This window comes from Emys orbicularis, chromosome 1, assembly GCF_028017835.1.
Source record: "Emys orbicularis isolate rEmyOrb1 chromosome 1, rEmyOrb1.hap1, whole genome shotgun sequence".
Lineage (NCBI taxonomy): Eukaryota > Metazoa > Chordata > Testudines > Emydidae > Emys > Emys orbicularis.
Window position 1 is genome coordinate 256,008,766 of NC_088683.1, and position 17,703 is coordinate 256,026,468.

The 17,703-nt window shown below is 42.1% G+C and overlaps 1 protein-coding gene across 1 annotated transcript in view; it reads left to right on the plus strand.

Annotated features, from left to right (window-relative positions):
- RASA3 (RAS p21 protein activator 3) overlaps positions 1-17,703 on the plus strand; it is a 201,074-nt gene that overhangs the window by 126,978 nt on the left and 56,393 nt on the right. The window contains exon 5 of the mRNA XM_065405324.1: positions 3,707-3,783. Within this exon, the coding sequence (XP_065261396.1) occupies positions 3,707-3,783 (77 nt within the window). The remainder of the gene's footprint in view (positions 1-3,706; positions 3,784-17,703) is intronic.

The following is a 17,703-nucleotide window of genomic DNA, read 5'->3' on the forward strand; positions in this document are numbered from 1 at the left end:
TTTTGATATATCTCAGTCTGTAGTAACTAACGGTTACATTTCCAGCTGAATTAAAATGGGCAATGAAAGGTTTTCCCTGAGTCACTTAAAAACAGTACCTTGTTCTATTTTTTGCTTTACAAGTTTATGGAATTTGGTCTGTCCTTTAGAGGAAAAACTAAAGTTATTTAGTTCTAATAATGTAAAGTAAAATTCTGCCTTTGAATAAGTACACACAATTCCTATTGTGTTATCCAGTGAGAGCTGTGCACCTGTAAACAGCAGCAGAATTTGAACTTTAAATAATTTAATGACTCTTTACAAAGAGTGGTTATACAGTGCAATATTTTGTACTCTTTTAGCAATACCACTGTTTTTTACTTCCACAACTCTGAATATTACTGTTTTCTATTTGAGTCCTGTCATCGTTGCTGCTGCTTCCCTACAAGAAGCTCAATCTGCTGACTATTTTTTTGAATGAAGAATTGAGACACGAGACCCAGTTGGTCTCATTATGGCATTCCAGACCATTCCATTGTTTGTGAAAAATGAAATGCTGATCAGCAGTTAAATGAATATGTGTTCCATTTCTACCTGTTCAGCAGAAACAGTATTTCTAAATGTTGGTAAAGGGTATATTAGTAAATGTACTGGTTTCCAGGAACAGAGTGGACTGGAATATTTTCTGTACAAATGTATTCAGTGACTAATATAATCAACTTCAGAACTGTCCAAGCCTCTAAATTTCCATGTATAATTGTTCACTGAATAGAGCTTGAGAGGAAGGATAGACTTGTGGCGACGTCACTGGACAGGGACGTGGAATATCTGAATTTGGTTCCTGGCTCTGCCACAAATATTCTGTGTCAACTTGAGCAAGACAGTTAATTTCTCAGTGCCTTAATTCCTACTCTGTAAAAGGAGGATAAATGCCTCTTTTCTTCCACGCTTTCTGTCTGGTCTATATTGACTGTAGGAGCTGTCTTTGTTTGTGCACCTAGTACAACTGGGCCTCTCAATACTACCATCCTAATAATAGCACGTCCTTTGTCTATGCATTGTCAGGAGACAGGCAAGATGACAACTTTCTGATTCTTTAGTGGCTTAAATATATTTTTAAACTGGTGATTTACACCCCTTTTTAACTATTAAATGGCTGGATTATAACATGAATTTTAAACATAAATTGCTGTCTTCTCTTTAAAAGAAATGCATTATCCAGTACTCTGCAGGCCAGCCGAATGGCAATGCTCATGAGTCAATTCATTCAGATGGGTCCTTGTGTTTTGCTTAAGGGCATAATTGACATGGGGAAAAGCATGCTGTTTACACAGGAACTGTATCTCTGAATTAAACATCCAGGCATATTAGCACAGCTTCACATTAAGGTACACACCCACACCTGAGCTTGGTAACTGGAAGTAATGAGGTATTCTGGGAATAATCACAGGACTGCCAGTTTAAGTGATGCCATGACCTCTGAGCTGCTGTTCAAAGGCTTGTCACTCTTCAAATGTCTGACTTTCTCTAATTCTTTAGAAAAGAAAAACAAAGAAGAGCTAATACAACGTTTGGGGTCTTTCCTTCTTAAAGAGACTAGTTTAGTTTATTAAAATTTCATTGAAGTGGGGGAAATATGTAAATTGCCATTAACTTTGAGTCAACTATTTAAAGTTAAAAATTTCTAAAATAGGAAACTGCCATCTTATTTGTGGAATTCAGACCTTTTTGACGTTTTGAACCATCACAGTAAGTAAACCTCTCGTTCCATTCATGTTCACTTGCACATTTTGAAGAATTCTGTTCTTTCTGTTCAGAGACCAATCTCAGCAGTGCCTGAGGTTACCAGAAATGTTTCTGTAAAAACATCAGCTAAACATATTGAGATTTTCTGTGAAAGGGACATGTTCTCTAGTACTCTTAATTCCTTTAAAGATAACTTATTGCTGTTTGTTGTTGCTATTAATTTGTACTGAGGTAGCACATAAAGCACCAACAAAGGATTGTGGCCTGACTCTGCTACACACTGTACAAGCACATGGCAAAGCAGCAGCCTCTACCCCCGAGAGCTCGCAATCTAAATTGTGACAAACCACAATATATAGATGAAACAAATGGGGAAGGGAGAACAAGGTAATAGTAAAGGAAGAAAACTGTCATACAAGAAGCTCATTACTTGTATAGCCATTGTCATCTATGTGTTTTATAGGCACTGTGTCACAATTGAGTCTTAAGGAAGGATTTTAAAGGAGGTTAAAGTAATGGCTTTGCAGATTTTTGCAGGAATTTTTTCCTGCTAATAAGGGTTGGCTTGGGGTTGGGAGACACTTCTGTACTTTCTGAGGGAGAAACTGATTGGAGGATGTTGATGTTGAAGGTTGGGTACTTGACAGAGTGAGGGAGGGATCCACGTCACAATAGATCAGGTAGGTAAAGTGAGGCTAACATGTGAAGGGCCTTAAAGACAAAGACAAGAAGCTTCTATTTGTGGAGTAAGAGGAGCCAATGGTTAGGAAGCAAGAAGGGGGATGAGTGTCAGAATTGATGATCCATGAAGATTTTAGCAGCAGCAGCAGAAGCTTCTTGAAGGAGGGGCATGTTTGTAGGCATTGGGGTCAAAAAGGGGGAGGTTGCAGTAGTCATAATGGAAGGTGAGGTCCTGAGCACAATTTTTAGTGGTGTGGACAGAGAGACAAGATCAAATGTTGGAGGGCTCATGAAGGACAAAGCAACAAGATTTCGATACAGCCTGGATGTGTGAATCAAGAGAGAGGTCTGAGTCAAAGATGACTCCCAGTTTACAGGCCTGAGGAACTAAGAGGGAGGACGGTGGTGGTCTCCATGATAATGAAGAATGGAGTGAGAGGAAGGTTTTTGGAGATGAAAAATCAAGTGCTCAGTTTTGGCCGTGTTGAATTCAAATTGATGACTGGCCGGTTACGTGATGTCAGCAAGACAGGCCAAATCATACAACATTTTCCACTTTATTGTACACATAGTAAAGACAGCCGCTGAATTTTCTTCAATAAAACCATAGGCTCATGTTTAAAGACATAGTAAAGGTTACTGAGATGAGTGCTTTCTTATATGATTATATATTATATGAAAGTACATTTTTGGCCTGAGTTACGGTACTGTATAACTAACATTGTGACTGTAATGACTGGAAAACTTTGTGGTGATATATGATTTTAAAACTACTAATGTGCTTGGCCTTTGTATTTTTGTTTAGTTTCCCTGCCTAGTACCTCTTTTTCTTTTGCAATTTATAATAGATTGCACATGCAGGTCCATAATTTTGAAAACATAGGGCTTAGGCATATCCAGTTATCATACATTAATATGATATTATTCTTGACTGGTGAGGTGCAGAATCTGTGCTTAAACTTTAAAACATTAAAATTAGATAAAGCTGCAATGAAATATTTTTAGTCTCAGGTTAGTCACTCAAACCAGAGAATCTGTATTGCTCAATTTCTATAATATACAGAGGTAAAGTAAGGGACAGATTTTTATGGACTGAAGTTGAATTAGGAGGTTTGCCGGCTGATTTCACTTGACTAGTAAAAAATACTGCTGAGACTGTATAGCTATTTAGTTAACTAATAATTAAACTCTTTTTGACATTGCAGATGGTGACAGACTTGCTTGTTTTTAAGCTGAAATGTTGTGGTTGGCTATATAATGCTGTAATTTTCATGTGGCATTATGTCATTCTGTATTTCAGGGAAAGGTACACCTAGAGCTGAGACTGAGTGAAGTTATAACAGACACTGGTGTCATTTGCCATAAGCTTGCAACACGGTAAGATCTGAAATGTAACTATAGAACGATAACGGTAACTTGACAATGATTTGCACTTTTTAAAATTAGTAAAAATACTGTGTTATGAAGGAATATGTCAAATGGAAACAGTTTATAATACAGCATTTTTAAAAATTACTTTAAAGAACCAAATCACTTATTAAAATTGAATATTTTTGAGCTCTAAACTTTAAATCTCCTACTTCTTTATTTGAGATTTGCTCATCAATTTATAGGTTGCATTATGTTTTTCCTGAAAAGACCCAAATATATGTTAGGTGGTTGTCTCTATTACTTTAAAATTTAAACAATCACTTATCCCAACTGTAGGTGCAGTATAAATATTAGAAACACCACAAAGGATATCATAAATGTCCTTGTACTTTAATAGGATTATAACAGCCAAGTGCCTTCACAATATAACCTGCATAGTGACAGATCGTTACATAGCGTGTATCGTGATCAAAAGTCCACCAGCAATTATAACAGCAAACTCACAATCAGCTACCCCAGTTCTCACCAACTCCTCGCTGGAAAAACCCAGAAGAAATGAGATTTGCAATAAATGCTCTGAGGCTAATAAGTTTGAGTTCTGTCAGACCCCAAAGCAAGTGAGTGGAGTGAGTTCCAAAATTCCTCTTAGATTATGTTTACACTGGACCTGAAGGTGTAGTTTCTAGCTCAGGTAGATATACCTGCAATAGCTCAATCAAAGCTAGTGCACTAAAAATAAAAGTGTAGCTACAATGGGCAGGGCTAGCTGCACCAAGTATGATCCCATCTGAAACCCTAGCTATGAACTCGGGCAGCTAGCATGTCCTGTCGCTTGGGCCACTTTGGCTACATTTCTTTGTTTAGTGCACTAGCTCTGATTGAGGCTGGAAATTATACCTCCAGCTCCCTAGAATACCCACAGAGAGCCCTTGTGAGTAATTCCCTACGTTTTAAACCCAGGGACTGCTAACTTGAATGCCTCTCCTGATTGCAACTGCTGCAGTATCACTCAGAGAGAAGCAATCTTTCAAATAGTCAGGGCCCAAACCACTTATGCTGTTGGTGCTGTGAGAACTTTTTAGTGATAGCATCCAAGATCTTAACTGTCGTTATATTAGGGCAAACACAGACAATGAAAGAAAGGCCAACTCCCTGCTTCCACTTAAGCCTGGATTTTTTTTTTTAACAACTTTGCTGAAACCAGTCTTGTTGGGTTAATGGCCCAAATAAATGATTCATTTTATTGACATGAGAAAGGAGAGTGGTCTCTTCTTTAAACCTCTCAAATGTGTTTCGATGCTTGCTTTTCCTGAGGCAGAACTAAAGTGTGGTAGGATGGATTTTAAAAGGGCTGGCTCCATAGCAAGTCTTTTTCCCAAGGAGGAAAAGCTCTTAACAAAATTAGCTGGCTTGAATGTGTATTTAGCAGAATATTTTTATCCTGGTTCAATGTTTTTCTCTTCATTTGCTCCCTCCTTTTCTCACTTTTCAGTCCAACATGCAGCCTGCTTTCATCAGCTTATTCTCTTCCAGTCACCCTTGTCTTGTTTCCCCATTCACCCATTATTTACTTTTTTCACTTGGAGCTATAACCACAGATTCAATATTAATTAACCTAATGATTTGATTTAAAAGGCCCCGTTTATACTTTAGCTGTCAACCAGACTTATTACCGAGCAGTGATATGGCTGGCTCGAAATGTTAGTAACCATGGCAGCTGGGTGTTTTGCCCTTGCCAGGAGCCTAGGGCTAGCACATGGCTATCATCCTGTAAACATGCTGTAACACTGTTCTTTGCAACATAGACAGGATCTGTTACTCATGCCTGAGTGACCAGATTGGTTGATCCTTGTCCTTCCCAGCGCGGTCGGTAATAGGACATCCCAGAGTACGCTGCCCCAGGTGCTGCTATTGCCTTTGAGTGCATGTCTTTTGGCAGTCAGACCTCTGCTGAGGGACTATGGGATAGCTGCCCAGATTTGCCCCCGCTTCCCCAATACATGGGTACAAACATGGTGAGGCAGCGATGTGTAAACTGACTGACACAGCTAGGTGCTTTGCATCAGATTTCCCTTCCATTCATCAGTGAAATCGGACCTTTAACATTGTAACAAGGTTTTTTAAAATTAAATTCCTGAAGTGCTAGATGATGGTAACAATGGGAAATTGGTCGTTGCCTTTCTACTTATTGTTCAGGTCTTGTACTACCAAGAAGCTGTATATATGTGATGTGTAAGCAGCAGCATCTTACATACCAACAGGGGTATGGAATTTCCTTTCTAATATTCATCTGAGTGGACAAGATTTAAATCCCTATTCAAATCTTTGTTTATGTGACCTTGGATTTAAGACTATTGCTTTTAGTGGACACTGAAAATATTTTAAATTGGTTTGTGAAGCATTCTGTAACCTTGATTCGCAAGGTATTGTTCAATAAATTGTATGTATTAGCTCAACATTCAGAAATATTTAGTTTCTAACCTCTGAGCCCTTGATAACAGATCACAGCTCCCATGACCCATATTACAATTTTAAAACCCACTGGCCCCCAAAGCAAAACCTGTAAATAGGAATCTAAGGAAAGTTTTATTCTACTGATGGTCCTTCCCACTCTCCTGCTATTTGCTCTGTAACCTATCTGAGCATGCCATTCCTGATCTGGCTGAGCCTTGGAAGTGCCCCAGTATGTTGTTCACTACTGTGAGTGGGCATGGAGGTTTGGAGTTTAGAAGAGGAGGCAGTGAAGATGAGCATGTGGATAAAACACTTAAAATCCTTTGGTACAGTTTATGTTGGCCGAACATGTCATTAGAGGAGGGAAAGAAAGCAAGTGCAGAAGGAAAGGAGAGATGATTAGATCAGAAACAACACTGCAAAATAGTCTGGAATTTTTCATGCAGTATCTTTTTAAATGATTGTTTTAGCTGGATATATAAAGCCCTTGCAGATTCCTGCTATGTGACTTTTCCACCAGCTGACTCCTCGCTCACTCAGGCACAATTTGATTCTAGCCATATAAGGAGAGAACACAGTAATTGCTTAACAAAGAAATCTCCTCCTATGATCTGTGTAGATGGAAAATGCCAGAGGAAGGATGATGGAGAGGGAAGGGAGGGTGGAACCTTCCTTTTATGAAATAGTTCATTAATGAAAAGTAGAGACTCAATGAAATAGAAGAATGGAACTACCATTATAGATCTGTCAAGGCTCTTGGCTTTGTTGTGAATAGGACATGGAAGTGCTTAAAGCAAGGTTGAGATTGTACTTTTAGTGAGCAAATAAGATAAAGCTCTCATATGTGAAAGAGAACCTAAAATGATTACATCTGGCATTTTTAAGCAAATCACATTTTAAAGCTTTTCTCATGCCTTTTATTTCTTTTATTTCAGCTTTTTCTGTAGTGCTAATCATTTTGTATTATCCCTGCACATGCCGTACAGTATTCTGCAATAGCCAGACTCTGTGAGATCAGGTTGACACTCCAGGCTCTCTCATTTAACTCTTCATTTCCTGGCTTTTGTGGATTTAATTTAAACGCCAATGTTGTTTAACAGGATTGTTTGTAGTTTATTATTTTTAACAGTAATATTTAGAAAATAGAAACTGTCCTGAAATAACTGGTTGGAGCTATTCTATAAATACTCTTATATACTACATAGACCAGAACAATCCAGATTTTCAGTTTCCCAGGAGACCGAAGGCTGCATCCAGTGGGCCAAATTTTCAAAAAAACTTGTGATGTGAGCAAACTTTCTGTACCCCCAACAGTGCTGGTTGTCAAAAGACAAATACATGTTTGTGCCAGCAGACTGAAAATTAGGCTTGGCCAGAGACCTGATGCACCCTTTTTACCCACTGAGACATACCCACTGGCACGAGGAAATAAAGATCAGTCTCTTGTCAACACACCTTGTGTCAGACCCCTGTTACACTTGCCTTCTGCCTTTGTGCACATTGCCGCCGCCGCCACCTCTAGTTTTGCCGGGCCTGAAAGCAGCTGGGGCCTTGGTCTGCTGGAACACACCATGAGCATCAAGCTGGACAGGTGCATTTTGTCTAAAAAAAGTCAATGAAATGGATCATTAGAAGTGCTATGCACTGAATATTTAAACAGTAGGGAAAGAAAATAAAACCCATAAAGCACTTTAGGCTTTCTTAGCTTCTGCAAAGGAAACAAAGAAAACGTGTAACTTCTCCCCTGGAAGCATTCAATGCTGTCATTTAGCCCTAAACCACTAAGCTGTTGTGGTTTATCAGCGTTCGGTGGTGGCTCTGGCAACTGCCACCACACAATCTCCCAGGCTGGATCTCTGTCACAGAGATTAGAAGGAGAAGCATTAGTGGATTAGAAAAATACAGATTCAGACACTGTGCTAGGCTGGCGGTGTCCCCAGTCGCTCCCCCTCTAAATGAATAAGAACTCTAGCTTATGCTCCCATGCTGCTCTAGGGAGTTATTCATCACTCCACTGTGGACTTGCAGTGGGCCCTGAAGGAACTGGCTTTGTTTGAGGGAGTTTTCAGCCAGCGTCTTGCTCCCTCCTAATCCAACCCTCAGAGACTTAAGCCATAGGCTCATCCTATAAAGAGAGTGTGAGGCTGCAGCCCATTCAGCTATGACTCTGGCCTGAGTGCATAGTGCAGACTCACTCCCACAATGAAAAATAAAACATGCATAAGGCTGTGTGGCCTGCTCCATTCATGTCACATTAATATGTACTAATTACTGTTGTGCACATATTGCACAACACTGTATGCCAGGCAAAAAGTGTGTGCGCGCGCAGTAGATCCTGGCATTCCTCACTCCCTTTCCCTCCCCTTCAAAAATCTCTGGCCCCCCATCCCCATACACACACACACACACACACAGAGTCCCTGTTCCTCAGCACACATTTAGTTGCCGTTTTTTCCCTGTTGGCAGTGGCTGGCCCAGTGGCCATCGAAAGGAGGATTGGAGAACTTTTTTGTCTGCCTGTCCAGAACTTTGAGGCGCATGTGTGCAACCAAGTCCCTTAAGCACATCCTATTCCGTTCTGGAAAAAGGTGGTGTGCACTTGTCCCTGAGGCTATGCCTCTTCACCACCACTTAGTGTGCACAGGTGTCTGGCTGCATGCAGAGCCTCTTTGAAAATGCCATATGCCAACACCTCTTGTTTGCTTCAGGAAATACAGAGGCTATAGGACTCAGTATATGATACTCCAGTTTGGTCCAAGTGGCCTTTCTCCTTGATCAAACAGTTCAATGTCGCATTCTGGGACCTGGAGTTATGTCCATCTGCATCTTAATAGAGGAGGGGGGCAGTAGGTTCCATTGTAGACATCCATGAGCCTCACTTTGGCCACACCAGTAGAGACAGTCAAAAGTAATACTTCTGACTTCAAAGGTTCCAATGGGAATTAGGCATTTAAGTCTCATTGAAGCTGCATGGGAGCTAGTTTCCCAGCTCCCTTTGGCTTCTTTGAAAATCCCAGCCCATGTCTGTAATTATTTATTTAAATGTCTGTATTTATTCAGCGTCCCCAGATTGCTCCTTCAAGTGTTAACATTCATCATGCCTTGTCTCTTAAGTTAAAAAAGCCTGAAAACATCTGTTCTTGGAAAGCTTTTTCTTCTGCTTCTTTTGTTCTTTTCCAGCAACAAATTTGTACAGCTGAGTTGTAGCTCATGAAGTGTGTTTATAAATGACAATGCTGACAGACTTAACTTGTGTGGCATTAGCAGCCACGGCTGCTTTTTATATATAGCAATAACAAAGTCTTCCAATGACTAACTCACAGATCTGCAAATCCATTAGTAATGCTCAAGTTTGGTTGGTAAATTAAGCATTTATAACCATGGTGTGGAGGGTGTGGGGGCTGCTCTGCATTAATTTATGAATGCTATATGTGCTCTGTGATTGTCCGAGCGCTATAGGGGATAGATTCTGTCTGACTATATGGAGCTAAGGCCTGGTTTGCACTTAAAAATTAGATCAACCTAGCTACATTGCCCAAGTTGTGAAAAATTTTGCACCCTGAGCGTCGAAGTTAGGGCAACCTAACTCACAGTGTAGAGGCGGCTAGGTCGATGGAAAAATTCTTCCATCTACTTAGCTCCCACCTCTTGGACGGGTGGATTAATCCCTTCCATCAAGGTAGGAAGCATCTCCACAACAGCACTACAGCAGCCAGGGGCGGCTCTAGCTTTTTTGCCTCCCCAAGCATGGCAGGCAGGCTGCCTTTGGTGGCATGCCTGCGGGCGGTCCGCCGGTCCTGCGGCTTTGGCATACCCGCCGCCGAATTGCCGCCGAATCCGTGGGACTGGCGGACCTCCCGCCGGCATGCCGCCGAAGGCAGCCTGCCTGCTGCCCTCGCAGGGACTGACAGGGCGCCCCACACGGCTTGCCGCCCCAGGCACGCGCTTGGAGCGCTGGTGCCTGGAGCCACCCCTGACAGCAGCACAACTGCAGCACCGAAGCTGTGCTGCTGTAGTGTAGACGTATCCTAAATCAAAAGAGTCTGTTAGGAAAAACAAGCAGGAAATGAGACAGTGACTAGAGATAAGACACCTCTGGGGCAAACACTTCAAAGGTCGTTAAGAGACTTATGGCTGGGCTATTAATTGGGGAGGTCCCACCTGCTGTGGCTGAACCAAAGTTAAAAGGCTTATTTTGCCAGGGCTGGGGGGGTCTAAGATCAAAAAGATACTAACCAGTCATAAAGTCCCTCTCTAGAGAGCAACATCGTGGTGGGATCAGTTGTCAGGCACAGTGTGGGGAAACAGACCGAGACACAGAGAGTCTCCAGGAGGGAGTCTAAAGAAGTTGGGCTACCTGGCTATCATGGAGGGTAAGCTGCAGATAGATATCCCTGCACATAGACTATTCTTGTTCTCTTGTGCTCTGTAGTGTTCCTACTAAGAAGGAATGATACTTTATTCTGAAAAAGTTATATGGTTGCTGTACCATTGGTCACAGCTGCCAAGGGCAAAACTGCGGGTACAGAAGCTAAGACAGACCTGCTGAGGTAATCACAGTTAGCACACAAGTCCTGGTCTGAGTGGCAGAATTGCATGATTCTACCTTGAGAGAGGTGACAGCTTGAGACTTGTCACCTGTGGGGATGTACTCTGAGACCCAGAGAGGGGACTGCAGTGCAGCTAGCCTGGTAACTGTGACACATGGTATTTTAGTGCTTTTAAGTAAAATTAAAACACTTCCCATTCATCCAAATGCTTCCTTTTATTAATAAGCTTTACTTCCTCCTTTTATGGGTTGTGGCATGACTAATTTGCTTTCATACAAATACCTATCTTTGTCAGATACTGGGACAAGTAATGTGACTGTAAAATCTGGGTTTGATTAAAAAGAAGACTTGGAGCTGAATGTCATCTGTGTATCAATGACACTGCAGGCTCAAATGTGTCTGTTTCCTCTAGAGGCTTTATTTGCACATTGACAGATGTAAAAACGGGGAGCCCAGCCTTCAGGGAGGACAGCTACTCAAAATTTGGTATAACAAAACTTTATATGCTTTATATATGGTTCACTAGCACAGGAAATAACAATATTATCTTTCTAGTTTTCCATTGGATAGTTATTTTTTTTAAGTGTCATTGCTAGAACATGAATATTAGTTTAAAAAACAATGCCAGACTGCAGTTACTTGGGAATGTGGGAAGTAGATACTGTAGGATATATCGATACATACACTTTTTATTCTCTCAAATAAATTGCCACTATGAGTCATGCAGGCATACAGTGCGCAGCAAATCCATTCTGAGCTCACTTTCTCAGGGTCAAATAAAGTGTATTTTCATGCATAAGATTTGAGCTGAATCAGTACAAAAATAATGGTGATGCTGAATGGGACGTAGCCAGTTTAATGCGTGCATCACTCAGTGCTCCTAGCCGCATTTGCAAGGATTTTGTCTTTTGTCTGTATCCACTAAAAACTACTACTAACATAAAGCAATCTCAGGGTTTCACTTTCAATAAACGTAAGCATCCATTAAAATGTGTCACAACCTTCCCTTTCATGAGAGCATGCCCTACATCAGTGTTCCACCGACCTCTGGGGGTCCACAGACTATGTCTAAGGGGTCTATGAAAAGTGACTATGGAAAATAAAGTTTCAGATCCCAGAACAGGCATTCAGTTTTTCTGATTAATCAAAAGTATGTCCGTACCCCCACCTACAGGTCATAGCCCAAAAGTGTTGTCATTACCATAGAAGCCCACAATTTATTGCCCTTTCTCATACTGCTTCAAATGCCATGTGTAACATTATATTTGAATTCTATTCAGTCAGCTTTCAGTTTAAGACTTCTATGGTAGGGGTCCGCGGACCACAGTTTGACTTTCCAAAGGGGTCCGCACCTCCGTTTGAAATTTTTTAGGGGTCCGCAAATGGAAAAAGGTTGAAAACTACAGCCCTACATCAAAATATGCCTTTTTCTTTCATTTTGCTGCAGAACTGCACCTTGGGCTTGTTTTTAATCTTGTGTGTTTCATAACCAATTGAAAAAAACACTTGATCTGAGATTAAACCAGATAGCATCTGGTGTCTGACAGTGCAGAACTGAAGTACTGTGAAAGAAGTCCTTTCCAATCCAAGCTATGCGGGATAGAATATGGGGCTGGAGGAGAAATGCACATCCATAGTAAGATAAGAGTTTTCTTCCCTGCCACCCAGCCAAGCCCTCTCCTTCCCTTCTCTATCATCCCTGAAAGCTCCACCATCTTGCCCATTCTGCAGGTTGAATTAAATTCATGCTCCTCATCCTCTCCCTCCAGGCTTCCCACCCCTACTTTTATCTCTTCTTTCATTTTCTCCTGTTGCCTGTGCTCTTGCCAAGCCTCCAATCTAGTGTCAATCTTCCTTTTCCCAGTTTTGTATCCAGTCCTCCTTCGATGCCACGCCCTTATACTTGAAACTCTTTCCTTACATTCCGGGCAAACATCCTCTTATTCATAACCCTAATTAAAAGTACACTGCTTCTGTTAGGCCTTTCAGCAATAATCCACCCCAAGCAGAGACTATTTTAAAGCCTGCACCATGGTGAGATCAAGCCATCATCTGAACAGCTTGTGCATTATGTGTAAGGCTGCATTTGGAGTGCTAGACAGGAACTGGTCTATTCTAAGGCAGTCTATTTCAACACTAAGTGTCAATGTTATTTAAATAACTTGAGTGTGCTTCCTGTTCTATGCAGTAGTTAACATATTCAGAGTTAATAAATGAAAGTTGAATAACTCATGCATAAATCCTTTTAAGAATAAATTAAATGTAATCTCTGAAGTTATTCGGGGTGATAGGAATAGTTTATTGGGAGTGGAGGAGAGCTAATAGTTCAAATGCTAAGGCAGCCATGTTTGCTATTGATACTTGAACCGGAGAGTTCTGAGGGAAGTAGTTTGCCAGAGCACTTGTCTTTGCATAATCTCTCTAGGTTTTGCTGAGAAATAGCTCTATAAGGATTACACACTTCTTTGGCTGTCTAGAATTAAGGAGTTTGCATACATACAGTTACTGAGAAGTAGTCATACATGACTCTCAGTGCCAATCAGAGTGGAGGGAACTGCATAAGTACATGTGAAGTTATGGGTCAATAATTGCACAGCATCCTTTCACTCTCAGACAATTCTGCTGTAGTAATTGGAAATAGCCAGGAAAGGGAAAGTTATGCAAAAGAAATCACTTTATTTCACATTTCCAGTTTGCAGCTTAACAACAGAAATGATGCAAATCGGACTAAATCAAAATATTATGTAAGCCCAGAATATTGCATTTTTGTGTATTAATGCACAGTTCAGTATGTAAAAGCAGAAAAGTACAATTAACTGTGTAGAATCAGAAATCCCATTAAAGTTAATGTTTGTACAAAACAGTTGTGGTGTTTTGCCATTCAATTTTACATTTTAACTTATTTGAGGGTGGGGGATTTCAGCCACGTGTTCCCCTCCTTCTTCCAACCCACCTCCCCATTAAAGTTGGAGATAGACCGATTGGTTTTCAGCAGTATCATTCCTACTGTACTCTGTGTGTGTCATGGGAAAGGACGTTTGAATAGTGTACCTCTGCCAGAGATCTCTGTGATGCCTTTAAGATACAGCCCTATGTTGAGAGCAGTGTAGAACAACACCATGCTTTGAGAAGCACTGAGAGGCAGAATGCTAGTCAGAGCCCTTGCTGTGAAGAGCAGACTCCCTCCTGCATGTCGGGCCTGCTTGGCCCTTATTCACAGACTGCAAGGTAAGCTGCTTGCACCCTACTCATTGTACACTTATGTAGTACTAAGCACACTGTGGTCTAGAATGTGGCCACTTCTAAAAATCCTATCCAAAACTTCAGTAGAAAGCAAGGAAAATTTAGGATGCTGTCACTGAAAATCAGTTTTTTAGTATCGTTTGTTACTTCTGTGTTTTACAGTTTGTAAGTGAAAAGACCGCTACTTTACAAATTGAGTCATGTGTGCAGTTTTCTTTTGCCACTCATTACTGACAATATACTGAGTTGCTGTATCCTTTACCTGCAGTTTGTGTCATAAATAATGGCAAGCAAAGGGAGCTTTTGAATTCCTTTTGAGTGTAGGTAGTTAGAAATGTGTTGTGAACCCATTTAAAGAGCAGACCTGCATCAAATAGCTCTTTAATGTGTGCAATATATAACATAATGCAGCTAGGCAATTTAATCCTGGAAAAATTGTAATGTGGTTATTTTCACAGCTTCACCAGCATGTACCATGTTTATTGTTTTAATGGAACTCTCACTGGAGCAATGTTATGGGATATGATCCAACTTAAAAAACAAACTTTTCCCTGAAAATCGTTTACCTTTAGTGAAGTCATGTATAAAAGTATAATTAGGCAGGCCAAAAAAGAATTTCAAGAGCAACTAGCTAAAGACACAGACAATTTTTTAAAGGCCATTAGAAGCAGGAAGCCTGCCTGTTAGTGGTCCCATTGGATAATCAAGGGACTAAAGGAAGACTCGAGGAAGACAAGGCTGTTGCGGAGAAGCGAAATGAATTCTTTGCATCAGTCTTCGCTGCAGAGGATGCGAGGGAGATTTCCACACCTGAGCCATCCTTTTTAGGTGACAGATCTGATGAACTGTCCCAGACTGAGGTGTCAGTAGAGGTGGTTTTGGAACAAATTGATAAATTAAACATTAGTAAGTCACCAGGACCAGATGGTATTCACCCAAGAGTTCTGAAGGAGCTGAAATATGAAATTGCAGAACTACTAATTATGATATGTAACCTGCTGCTTAAATCAGCCTCTGTACCAGATGATTGGCATATAGCTAATGTAATGCCGATTTTTAAAAAAAAAAAGGTTCCCAGAAGCGATCCTGGCAATTACAGGCTGGTAAGTCTAATTTCAGTACAAGGCAAATTGGCTGAAACTATAGTAAAAGAACAGAATTATCAGATAATTAGATGAACACGATTTGTTGGGGAAGAATCAACACAGCTTCTGTAAAGGAAAATCATGCCTCACTAATCTATTCAAATTCTTTGTGGGAGTCAAGAAGCATTTGGACAATGGTGATACAGCTGATATAGTGTACTTGGGCTTTTTACAAGGTCCCACACTAAAGACTCTTAAGCAAGCAGTCATGGGATAAGAAGGAAGGTCATGGATCAGTAACTTGTTAAAAGTTAGGAAACAAAAGAGTAGGAATAAATGGTCAGTTTTCACTGTGCAGAGAAGTAAATACCAGAGTCCCCCAAGAATCTGTACTGGGACCAGTGCTGTTCAACATATCCATAAATGATCTGAAAAAGGGGGTAAACAGTATGGTGGCAAAGTTTGCAGACGATACTAAACTACTCTAGATCGGTAAGACCAAAGCTGACTGTGAAGAGTTAAAAAGGAATCTCAGAAAACTGGGTGACTGGACAACAAAATGGCAGATGAAATTCAGTGTTGATGAGTGCAGAGTAATGCACATTAGAAAACATAATCCCAACTATACATACAAAATGATGAGGCCTTACCACTCAAGAAAAGGATCTTGGAGTCATTGTGGATAATTCTCTGAAAACATCTGCCCAATGTTCAGTGCCAGTCAAAAAAGCTTAACAGAATGTTAGGAACCAGTAGGAAAGGGATACATAATAAGATAAAAATGATCATTATGCTACTATATAAATCTATGTTATGCCCATACCCAGAGCCAGATTTACAGTGAAACACAGGGTGCCCTGGCACAGGGCCCCCCAATGACAGAGGGCCCCAGGGCCAGGCAGCTGCGGGGGCAGAAGCTTAGTCCTGCTGGCTCCTGCTGCAGGCTCTGCCCCACTGGCAGCCAAGCTCCCACCTCCTCCCCTGAGCGTGCTGTGTCCCCGCCCCTCCCCCACAGGGCTTTCCCCACTGCCAAACAGCTGTTTGCTGGTGCTCAGGTCGCTCCAGGAGGGAGTGGGAGGAGCGGGGCCGCACATCTCCCCCCCCCCAGCCCCCTGCTGTGAGCTGCTCAGGGCAATGGGCTGGGTTGGGGCAGGGGGCTGGGAGCACCCCCATGACCCCAGCCACACCCTCAGCCCCCTGTCCTGACTCCTGCACCCCCCTCACACACACCCCAGCCCCCTGCCCTCCCTGACTCCTGCACCACCCCACATCCACACCCCCACTTTGAGCACCAAACGGGAGCTCTTGCACCCCTCGCACCAAATGGGAGCTGCCCCAGGTAAGTGTTCCACACCCCAACCTTCTGCCCCAACCCTGAGCCCCCTCCTGCATCCTAACTCCCGGAAAGACCCTGCACCCCAGCCCACTCCTGCACCCTAACTCCTTCCTAGACCTTGTACTCCCAGCCCTGACTCCTGCACCCCCCCACCTCCAGCCCCCTGCCCACCCTGACTCCTGCACCCCCCCACATCCCCACCTGCGCCCCTCGCACCAAACCAACCCTCTGTCCCAGCCCTGAGCCCCCTCCCACACCCTAACTCCTGGCCAGACCCTGCACCCCAACCCCCAGCCTGCTCCTGCACCCTAACTTCCTCCCAGACCCTGCACCCCCAGCCCTGAGCCCCCTCCTGCACCATAAGTCCTGGCCAGACCCCGCACCCCAATGCTTTTTTTACCTTTTAATAAAGCGCTCTTATCCCTCAGCGATTTTTCAAGTGGTCTGTGGAAAAATAAGTTAGACTACAAAAACAATCAAGGTACCTCACTTTATTTTCATTTACTTCCTATTACTTATAGAAGGAAGATAAAGAATGAAAAACGGGGGTGCGGGGGAGATAAGAGAAAATGTTCTTTTTCTTGGCTGGGTCCCAAGGAGGGGCCCCAAAAATGAAGCTGAGCACAGGGCCCCATTAGCTGTAAATCCACCACTGCCCATACCTTGGCAGTTCTGGGCACCCTATATCCAAAAAGATGTATTCAAATTGGAAAAAGTACAGAGAAGAGCAAGAGAAATGATTAGGGGTATGGAACAACTTCCATATGAGGAAAGATTAAAAAGACTGGGACTGTTCAGTTTACAAAAGAGACGACTAAGGGGGGGGGTGTTCTATAAAATCATGAATGGGGTGGAGAAAGTGAATAAGGAAGTGTTATTTACTACTTCACATAACCAGGGCCAGGAGTCACGCAATGAAATTAATGGGCAGCAGATTTAAAACTAGCATAAGGAAGTACTTCTTCACACAGTGCACAGTCAGCATGTCCAACTCATTGCCAAAGGATGGTGTAAAGGCCAAAAGTATAACTGGGTTCAAAAAAGAATTAGATAAGTTCGTGGAGGATAGGTCACTCAATGGCTATTAGCCATTGGTCAGAGAAGCAATCCCGTGCTCTGGGTGTCCCTAGGCCTCTGACTGCCAGTTGCTGGGACTGGACAACAGCAAATAGATCACTCAATAATTTTGCTGTTCTGTTCATTCCCTCTGAAGCATTTGGCACTGGCCACTGTTAGACGACCGGATATTGGGCTAGAT